This window comes from Leucoraja erinacea, unplaced genomic scaffold (genome assembly GCF_028641065.1).
Source record: "Leucoraja erinacea ecotype New England unplaced genomic scaffold, Leri_hhj_1 Leri_722S, whole genome shotgun sequence".
In the NCBI taxonomy this organism is placed as follows: domain Eukaryota; kingdom Metazoa; phylum Chordata; class Chondrichthyes; order Rajiformes; family Rajidae; genus Leucoraja; species Leucoraja erinaceus.
In genome coordinates, this window is record NW_026576644.1 from 2962 (window position 1) to 13215 (window position 10254).

General features: G+C 56.3%; 2 protein-coding genes across 2 annotated transcripts; both read left to right on the top strand.

The window, feature by feature from the left end:
• The first annotated feature begins 5033 nt into the window (after positions 1-5033).
• LOC129694605 (zinc finger protein OZF-like) lies at positions 5034-6883 on the top strand. The gene has a single exon (XM_055631335.1). It carries the CDS (start codon positions 5051-5053, stop codon positions 6551-6553), a length of 1503 nt encoding a protein of 500 aa, XP_055487310.1. The 5' UTR covers positions 5034-5050; the 3' UTR covers positions 6554-6883.
• Positions 6884-7163: 280 nt separating this feature from the next.
• LOC129694606 (zinc finger protein 239-like) lies at positions 7164-9742 on the top strand. Its single transcript, XM_055631336.1, has 2 exons — positions 7164-7844; positions 8737-9742. Exon 1 carries the CDS (start codon positions 7296-7298, stop codon positions 7821-7823), a length of 528 nt encoding a protein of 175 aa, XP_055487311.1. The 5' UTR covers positions 7164-7295; the 3' UTR covers positions 7824-7844; positions 8737-9742.
• Positions 9743-10254: the final 512 nt, after the last annotated feature.

The following is a 10254-nucleotide window of genomic DNA, read 5'->3' on the forward strand; positions in this document are numbered from 1 at the left end:
GCCCTGCCCCCGCCATTGCCAACAGTCAGGTAGGGCGGCGGTCATGCATCATGGGAACGAAGGCCACACAGTTCTGGAGTACTCAGCGGGTAGGGCAGTGTCCTGTCAAGTCCAGTCACTTTTATTTCTATAGCACCTTTTTAAAAAAAAAAACAACTCTCATTGGCCAAACTGTTTTACATTGGTGGAAGGCACTAACGTTATACAACATTGGTTCATAGATTAAGTACATACCTAAATACATACATATAGCCCTCTCTCAGAGACCGTCAAGAAAGGCTTTGAGAGTAAAGATGAGTTTTTAAGTCTCAACTTAAAGGAGTCCGATGGAGGGGACAGTTTCTGATGGGAAAGAGGATGCTGTTCCACATTCTAGGGAGCTGCAACCGCAAAGGCGCGGTCGCCCCCTTAGTTTATGCCTAGACCGCTGGATGGTCAGTAACCCCAAGTCGGCCGAATCTGAGGGACCTGAGGTGTGTGGTGGGTTAGGCAACTTTTGATGTAGGTGGGGGGCAAGTCCGTTAAGGTCTTTTGTAGACGTAAAGAATGGATCTTAAAATGTATTCGGAACCGCACAGGGAAGCCAGTGAAGAGGAGCCCAGAATCAGGGTGATTTGGTCCCTTTTTCGGGTGCCCATCAGAAGACTCGCTGTCAGCGTTTTGGGACCAGTTGCAGGCGGGAAGAATTGGCTGATGTCCAGTGTAAAGGGAGCTGCAGTAATTGAGGAGGGAGAAGATAAATGTGTGGATGATCTTTTTCGAGGTCATCAATTTGCGGAATTGTTTTATTTTAGCTAACGTTCGAAGCTGGAAGAAGCTAGCTTTTACACCACGGCATTGACTTGTTTGTCAAATTTCAATGCTTGAGTCAAATATCACGCCAAGGTTTTTGACGTGAGGTTTTGTGTAATGGGTTAGGCGTTCCAAGGCTGCCTCCTACCATTTTGATTGAGTCCCGGGGGCCGAGAAGGATTGACCCTCAGACTTACTCTCATTTAGTTTGGAGAAGTTCTGGGCCATCGAACACTTATATCCCGAGGCAGTGGATAAGGTCAAGTAGATTTGATCTGTGGAGAGAAGGAATGCGGGACGTTTCGAGTCGATATCCTTTTACAGGCTGTTGGGAGGTACAGATAAAAGGAAGTGTAAGTAGTAAAAATAGGACAAAGGGAATGGAGTTCAAGGAAAAATGTAGGAAAAATCGTTCATTGTTGGATAGATCAATGGTGAGGCCAGTCCATCGACTCCAGTCAAAAAAGCTCAACATTGGATGTACTTCCTGCGGCAGCTGAGAAACACAATCTGCCGCAGGACAATGATGGTCCAATTTTATACTGCCATCATAGAGTCTGTCCTCACCTTCTCCATCATGTTCCTGTATATGTTTGGTGCCTCCCGCAGCCCCCGGTGCTCATCTCTTGAAACAGAGGGAGCAGCCGCTGTTAATATGTATGATGGTGGGACAGCAGCCTGGAGGAGTGGTGAAGCCCATGCCGCACTAGGCGCAGGTGTGGAGGGGCCTCGCCGGTGTTGGTGCGCTGGTGCTCCAGCAGCCTGCTGGAGCAGGTGAAGCTCTTGCCGCAGTCGCTGCAGGTGCAGGCCGCTCACTGTGTTGCAGGCACCTGTGCATCTTCAGTCCGGCGACGACGTGAAGCTTTGCCGCAGTTGGAGCAGATGAAGGCCTCTCACTGCTGTGTGCACCCGCCGATGCTGACGTCGCCCTGACAGCTGGGTAAAGCTCTTGCCGCAGGTGGAGCAGCCAAAGGACTTCTCGACCTTTTGCACTTGCCGGCGGATCTTCAGCTGAGTGGTCCTCTTGAAGCTCTTGCCGCAGTCTGAGGAGGTGAGGGACCGCTCGCCGGAGGGCATGCGGTTGTGCTGCCGCAGGTTGGTGAATTGGCTGAATTTCTTGCCACACGTCGAACAGTCGAAGAGACGTTCTCACCCCTGCCCCGTTTGCACCCGCCGGTGGAATCTGCTGCTCTCGCTCGTGCTGCTGACAGGCCTTGACACACATGTCGCACTCATAACGCTTCTCGTTCTCCTTGTTGTGCCCCATCATGTGGTCATCCACCGAAGCTCAGCCTGCACACCGAGCAGATGGGGGACCTCACCGGCACCCTGGCCGCCCTCAGTGGCCACTCACGTTCCCATCTCTCCGTCCGCAGCAACGGCTCCTAAACCCTGTAGGAGGGGAACACAGAGGGGCAACAAGCTGGCATACAGGACATTACTATGCGTGAACATTACTAGTGCTTGGGGGGGGGGGGGGGGGGGGGGAGGGTCGTTGGAGGAGGGGGGGGGGGGGCTTGCACTGACCTGGGACGCCCAGCATCCGGGAACAGCGTCGAGTGGCCCGCCCAGCGTGCTGACGGTCACCCCGCCAATCCGAGGGATGACCACAGGCGTTGTGCCGCGCCCTTCAAACGACAGGGGGCGCCTGCACAGTGGCTCCCTGCCGCCAGGTGGGCGCAACACTCGAAGGACCACAGACGATGCAACGCGGCCTCCTAACAGCAGGGCGGCGCTGCGGTCGGAGGACCAGAAGCACTGCACACGGCCTCCCGCCGCCCAGGAGGAACTGCACTCGACGGAAGAGGCGATGCACCCAACCCTTCAATACACTGGGGGCGCTGCATGACAGAGAAACAAAGACGGTGCGACCCGCCGCCTCCCGCCGCCAGGGTCGGCACTACAGGCGGAGGACCAGAGGGCGCCCAGGCCTCACTCACTGACATCCCCCGCACTCCTCGTGGTCCAGCTCCTCGGATCAAATATTATAGAGCAGAGCCTTTGGATCGCCCTCGGGAAGGGAGGATGGTCTCGTGATAGGGGGGGCGGGACCGAGTGGCGGCGGCGTCTGTTCCCACCTGAGTTCCTGGCGCTGAGCTGAAGCCTCATCCTGTTCACGGCCCGCCTCCCCCCACTGACGGACAGCGCCAGCGGCCAATGGGGGCAGGCCATGACGCATATCCGACCCCCACGTGACTCAGCGTCAATCACCGGCGGCGGCGGTGACTGTCAGGGTGCCGGTCTTGCTGCCCCGATGCTCGGGTGACCCCCATCTCGGTGCGGACCCTCCCCCCCCTCCCCCCCTCACTCTCCCTCCTCTCCCCCCTCACTCTGCCCTCTCTATCCCTCTCTCTCTACACCCTCACTCTCCCCCTCACTCTCCCCCCTCACTCTCCCTCCTCTCCCCCCTCTCTCCCCCCTCTCCCCCTCTCTCCCCTCCTCTCTCCCCTCACTCTCCCTCCTCTCCCCTCACTCCCTCCCCCCTCTCTTCTCCTCCTCTCCCCCTCCTCTCTACACCCTGTTCTCCCCCCTCCTCTCTCTCCACCTCCTCTCTCCCTCCTCTCCCCCTCTCTCCCCTCCTCTCTCCCCTCACTCTCCCTCCTCTCTCCCCTCACTCTCCCCCCTCTCTCCCTCTCTCTCCCCGTATCTCTCTCTCCCCATCTGTCTCCCCTCTCTCTCTCTCCCCTCACTCTCCCTCCTCTCTCCCCCCTCACTCTCCCCCACACTCCCCGCACCCCCGTACTCCCCCACCTCTCACTTCATACGTCCTCACCCCCCTCCACTGCCCCTCCTTGCCTCCTCACCACCTCTTCCCTCCTCCTCCTCTTCACTCCCACACCCGTCCCTCTCCTCTCCCCCCTCACTGTTCCCCCTCACACTTCCCCCCTCACTCTTCCCCCCTCACTCTCCCTCCCCTCACTTCTTCCCCCTCACTCTTCCCCCCCCTCACTCTCCCCCTCACTCTCCCACCCCTCAGTCTCCCCTCTCACTCACCCCCCTCACTCTCCCCCCTCACTCCCCCCTCAGTCTTCTTCCCCCTCACTCCTCCCCCTCACTTCTCCCCCCTCATCTTCTCCCCTCATTCTCCTCCCCCCTCATCTTCGTACCCCCTCATTCTCCCCCGCCACCTTCCCCCCCCTATTCTATTGCTATCCCCCCCTTCCCCCTCACTCTTCCCCCCTCCTCTCCCCCCCCTTCTCTCCCCTCACTCACTCCCCTCACCTACCCCTTCCTCCCCCTCCCCCTCACTCTCCTCTTCCCCTCACCTCCCCCCCCTCACTCTTCCCCCTCACTCCACCCTTCTCCCCCATCCCTCTCCCCCCCCTCACCTCTCCCTCCCCCTCACTCTCCCCCCTCCCCTCACTCTTTCCCCCTCACTCTCCCCCCCTCACTCTCCCCCCCCTCACTCTCCCCCCCCCTCTCCCCTCTCCCCCCTCACTCTCCCCCTCACTCTCCCCCCTCCCTCCTCCCCTCCCTCTCCCCCCCCTCCCCCCCTCCCTCTTCCCCCCTCACTCTCCCCCTCACTCTCCCCCCCTCTCTCCCCCCCTCACTCCCCCCCCTCATTCTTCCCCCCCTCAATTCTTCCCCCCCTCACTCTCCCCCCTACTCTCCCCCCCTCACTCTCAGCCCCTCACTGTTCCCCCCTCAATGTTCCCCCCCTCACTCTTCCCCCCCTCGCTCTCCCCCCCCACTCCTTCTCCCCTCACTCTCCCCCCCCTCACTCATCCCCTCACTCTTTCCCCCTCCCTCCCAGGATGCCCTCACTCTCCCCCCCTCACTCTTCCCCCTCACTCTTCCCCCCTCACTCCTGTTCCCCCCTCACTCTCCCTCCTTTCCCTTCACCCCCTCTCTGTCCCTCTCTCCCGCCCCTCACTTCACCTGTCCTCACCTCCCTCCACTTCCCGACCCCTTGCCTCCCTCACCACCTCTCTCTCCTCTTTCACCCCCCTATCTTCTCTCACTCCACCTCATATTAACCCCCTCCTCTGCCCCACTCCCCTCCCTTCCCCCTCTCCCCACTCTCTGCCCCCTGCCCTTCCCCCCCCTTCACGCAACGAGTAATGTTCACGTGTTAGTAATGTCCTGTTTGACAGCTTGTTGACTCTCTGTGTTCCCTTTCTGCAGGCTTTAGGAGCCGTTGCTGTGGACAGAGGGGCGGGGACGTGAGCGGCCATTGAGAGCGCCTAGGGTGACCGTGAGCACCCCCCCTCACCCAACTGTTCGGTGTGTGGGCTGAGCTGTGAGGGGCTGAGCTTCGATGGAGGACCACATGACGGGGCACAAAAAGGAGAAGCGTTATGAGTGCGACGTGTGTGGCAAGGCCTGGCAGCACCCGAGCCTGCTGGAGACCCACCGGAGGGTGCACACGGGAGAACGCCCCTTCGACTGCTCGGAGTGTGGCAAGAGTTTCAAGACGGCGAATGTCCTGAAGGCCCACCGGCGGGTGCACACGGGCGAGAAGCCCTATGGCTGCTCCACCTGCGGCAAGAGCTTTACCTTTTTGTCGGGGCTGTGGGTGCACCGGCGGGTGCACAGCCGTGAGCGGCCCTTCACCTGCTCTGACTGCGACAAAGGCTTCAAGTCTTCCATGGACCTGAAGGTGCACAGGCGCCTGCACACCGGGGAGCGGCCCTACACCTGCAGTGACTGCGGCAAGGGCTTCACCCGCTCCAGCAACCTGCTAAAGCACCAGCGCACCCACACCAGCGAGCGCCCCTACACCTGTGCCCAGTGCGGCAAGGGCTTCACCCGCTCCAACAGCCTGCTGGAGCACCAGCAGGTACACACCGGCGACCGTCTCTTCCCCAAGCCCTTTGGCTGCTCTGACTGCAGCAAGAGCTTCAAAACGACGAATAACCTGAGGGCCCACCAGCGAATGCACACGGGCGAGAAGCCCTATGGATGCTCCACCTGCGGGAAGAGATTTTTCAATTCGTCGAGTCTGGGGCGGCACCAACAGGTGCACACGGGCGAGAAGCCCTATGGCTGCTCCGCATGCGGCAAGAGGTTCAGGAGGGCGGATGACCTGAAGATCCATCAGCGGGTACACACGGGCGAGAAGCCCTACGGCTGCTCCACCTGCAGCAAGACCTTTGCCTGCTTGTCGGGGCTAGCGGTGCATCGGCGGGTGCACACGGGCGAGAAGCCCTATGGCTGCTCCACCTGTGGCAAGAGCTTTTCCCAGTTGTCGGGGCTACGGCGGCACTGGCGGGTGCACAGTAGTGAGCGGCCCTTCACCTGCTCTGACTGCGGCAAAGGTTTCAAGTCGTTGTCGGAACTGAAGGTGCACTGGCGCCTGCACACCGGGGAGCGGCCCTACACCTGCAACGACTGCGGCAAGGGCTTCACCCGCTCCAACAACCTGCTGAAGCACAAGCGCACCCACACCGGCAAGCGCCCCTACACCTGCGGCCAGTGCGGCAAGAGCTTCACCCGCCCCACCAGCCTGCTGTCCCACCAGCAGGTGCACGCCAGCGACCTTCCTGTCCCCAGCCCGGTGTGGGGAGAGTGCTTGGCCATGGCCTCCCACACCCTGTCTCACCAGCACGTGCACACCAGTGGCCAGTCCTATGACTGTCCATACTGCGGTGAGGCGTTTGACAGCTTGCGGGGGTTGCGGCAGCATCGGCGGACCCACGCCTTCGAGAGGCAGCTCCCACTGAGGCAAGCGTTTCAAGAGCACACAGTGGCTGCAGGAGCACCAATGGATATACAGACCATGATGGAGAAGGTGAGGGCAGACTCTACGATGGCAGTATAACATTGGACCATCATTACCTGCGGCAGATTGTGTTTTATCAGCTGCCGCAGCAAGTTCATCCTATATTGAGCTTTTTTGACTGTGGAGTCCATGGTGGGCTCGCATTGATCTATCGAACAATGATGTATTCTCCATTTTCTTTGAACTCCTTTGTCCTGTTTTCACTCCTTACACTTCCTTAACTCTGTACCTCCCTTCAGACTGAGCAAGGGTCACGACCCGAAACGTCACGCATTAATTCTCTCCACAGTCGCTGAGTGACTCCAGCACTTTGTGACCTTCTTCCCATGATGCATGCCGCCCCCCACGTGAGTCTGCCCAATGGCAGGGAGCGGGGCCGGCACCAGTCCCCCTTGGATTGGTGGTGACATGAGGGTACCAGTCGTACGCACCGTCTGTGGTAGCGGCTGACGTCACGGTGCAGGGCGGGAGGAGGTGCGGGGCGGGCGGCATGACACGGGTCCTGGATGCTCACCGCCCCCCCCCCCCCCCCCTTCCCCCTTCTCCCACTTCTCCCACTTCCCCCCCCCCCCCCCTTCAAGCACTAGTAATGTTCACTTGTTAGTAATGTTCTGTTTGCCAGCCTGTTGACCCTCTGTGTTTACCTCCTGCAGGTTTTAGGAGCCGTTGCTGTGGACGGAGAGACGGGGACGTGAGTGGCCATTGAGGGCAGCCAGGGTGCCGGTGAGCCCCCCCGCCATCTGCTCGGTGTGCGGGCTGAGCTTCGAGGGGCTGAGCATCGATGGAGGACATGATGGGGTACAACAAGGAGAAGCGTTATGAGTGCGATGTGTGTGGCAAGGCCTGGCAGCACTCGAGCCTGCTGGAGACCCACTGGAGGATGCACACGGGAGAACTGCTCGGAGTGCGGCAAGAACTTCACCCGATACGAAACCGTGTGCACTTCGGCGAGATGCCCTTCGGCTGCTCCAACTGTATCAAGAGGTTCACCCGCTCGAACAGCCTGCTGGAGCACTGGCAAACACACAGCGGCGAGCACTGCCTCACCTATGCCCTGTGCGGCAAGGGCTTCACCTGCTCTTCCAAGCTGCTTTCCCACCAGCAGGTACACTCCAGTGACTGCCCCTTCACCAGGCCCTTCGGCTGCTCTGATAGCGGCATGGACTTCAAGACAGGTTATGACCTGAAGGCCCACCGGCAAGTGCACATGGGCGAGAAACCCTTGGGCTGCTCCACCAAGCCGTCAATTCGTCGAGGCTACGTGTGCACTGGCGGTGTGGAAGGAAAATTAATATCCTACCTTACTTAATTTTGATTGGAATTGAATAAGGTAAGGAAAGGGAGCTTATGTTTGGCTTGGAAAGGGGATGGTAGCGTATTGTGTTTAAGAAGGAACTGTGGATGCTGGAAAATCGAAGGTACACAAAAATGCTGGAGAAACTCAGCGGGTGCAGCAGCATCTATGGAGCGAAGGGGATAGGCAACGTGTCGGGACGAAACGTTGCCTATCTCCTTCGCTCCATAGAGGCTGCTGCACCAGCTGAGTTTCTCCAGCATTTTTGTGTGCCCTTGTATTGTGTTTTGACTTGTGTTAACCATCTGTTGTTGAATAAGATTAACATAAGCGACAAGTATGTTAGTGAATAATGAAATAATTGGTATCCGTGTAGTTGATAGAATATTTTCATTGATTAGTATCTAACAACAGTACAAAAATTTTTGTTTACTGCACAGTATAACTGTCCTCTAATTCTGATGTGGTCAGAGAACTGGTGGGTAATTTACTGTCATTATGTCTCCTTGATATCATGCAATAAAGTATTTTTGAAGCAAAGCTGCAAAGTCTGTTATTTTTAGTTTTCATTTAATTTCCCTTTGAATTAATTTCTTCAAGAGAATTTGGCGTAGTCAGCAGGATCCCAATTGTAACGGGATTTGAAGGGGAAATAAAAGGGAATGATCAAATAGTCCCTACCAAAAGAGGGACAGGGGGCTTCCCAGAGAAGGGAGAGGCCCGGCAACCTAGCTATCTGGCCAGTGACTAGCGCTGAGCCAAGACATCTATTAGACTTGAGGCAAGATTGCGGAGTAGATAAATGGAATCAGGTGCCGTAAATCGGGCAATAGAAATTGAAAGGTGACTTCCAGGTTTGCAGACGGAGTAAAACTAAATAGAATATAATCAGACATTGTCTGTGGAAAACTAACTTTTGTTTCAACAGACTTTTGAAAAGAATATGGGAGGAACCAGTAGTCTGATCCTACTGTCAGAGGGAGACCTGAGGAAAAGAAACAGGTGGTCCAGGAGGGAAAGATGCGGATAAGAAAGAGCATTGCCAAGGTGATAAAAAAAAGACCAGAAGACACTGGGAAATGAGAGGAAATCCCATTGTTTCACCGGGATCACCAGCAGATGTGGTAATAAAAAATATGGGAGATGACCAATGTCTAGAAAATATTTGTGGTAATGTTGCTAATCGATTAAATGGAGATTGGCCGGCTGGGGGGAAATTTTAAGCTATCTCTGTCCTACTCACCTCTAAAAACGAAATGGTTTGGCAAATGGGAGAACAATTAATATTTGAAGTGTTATCCGTGGAAGTGTTATTCGTGATAGCTGGGAGTGGTAACTGTAACTTTAAAATTGATTGAAATAATAAGGAGATGGATGGTGATGTAGAAAAGACACTGGGTAGGGGAGGAGAAGGCAGGTGTAAAGCAAAAATGAGGAACCTGTGCCTATAATACCAAAGCAACTGATAAGCAATATGTCCCCTCAATATATGCCACAGAGGTAAGGTGGTACAGGCTGCTGTGATCAAATTGTCTAAATCAATGAAGAAGGGTTCATGGCTGCAGTCCAGATAGGTGACTGCCATTTAGACCTTCTGATTGACAGCGGAGCGACTATGTCATCTGTGGACATCCCCGTCAGTCAGTCAAATATTAAAACTATTGAAGTTGCCGGTGTCCCTATGATAGAACGTTTATCATAACCGACTCGTATTCTGAGAAAGTGTTGAGCCCACGATCTTATTGAATGGTGGAACAGGGAAAACGGGTTGAATTGCCCTTTCCTGCACCTTTTTAAGCTGCAGGACGCTCGTCCCACCAGCGGTACCCGGCTGAAGCCGTCCCGTCCCTAGTTGCAGGACTCTCCACCCCTCCGTCACTGGCCCCCACCAGAAACCGTCCCAGTCCCCAGCTGCAGCACGTTCCTCCATCCACCGGCACACACCTGAAGCTGTCCCGTCCCTGCTGCAAGATGCTCCCCACTGGCCCCCGCCTGTAGCTGGTGGGGAGCGGTAACTACAGGCCACGGCAGCGATAGACCACACCAGCGGCAGGCCACGGCAGCCGTCGGGTTGGTAGTGGCAGGGGTTGGCCGCGGCGGAGTTATATTATTACTCTCACCTAGTCCCATCTACCTGCACTCAGACCATAACCCTCCATTCCTTTCCCGTCTATATATCTATCCAATTCATTTTTAAATGATACAATCGAACCTGCCTCCACCACTTCCACTGGAAGCTCATTCCACACAGCTACCACTCTCTGAATAAAGAAGTTCCCCCTGATGTTACCCCTAAACTTTTGTCCCTTAATTCTCAAATCATGTCGTCTAGTTTTAATCTTCCCTACTCTCAATGGGAAAAGCTTATTCACGTCAACTCTGTCTATCCCTCTCATCATTTTAAAGACCTATATCAAGTCCCCCCTTAACCTTCTGTGCTCCAAAG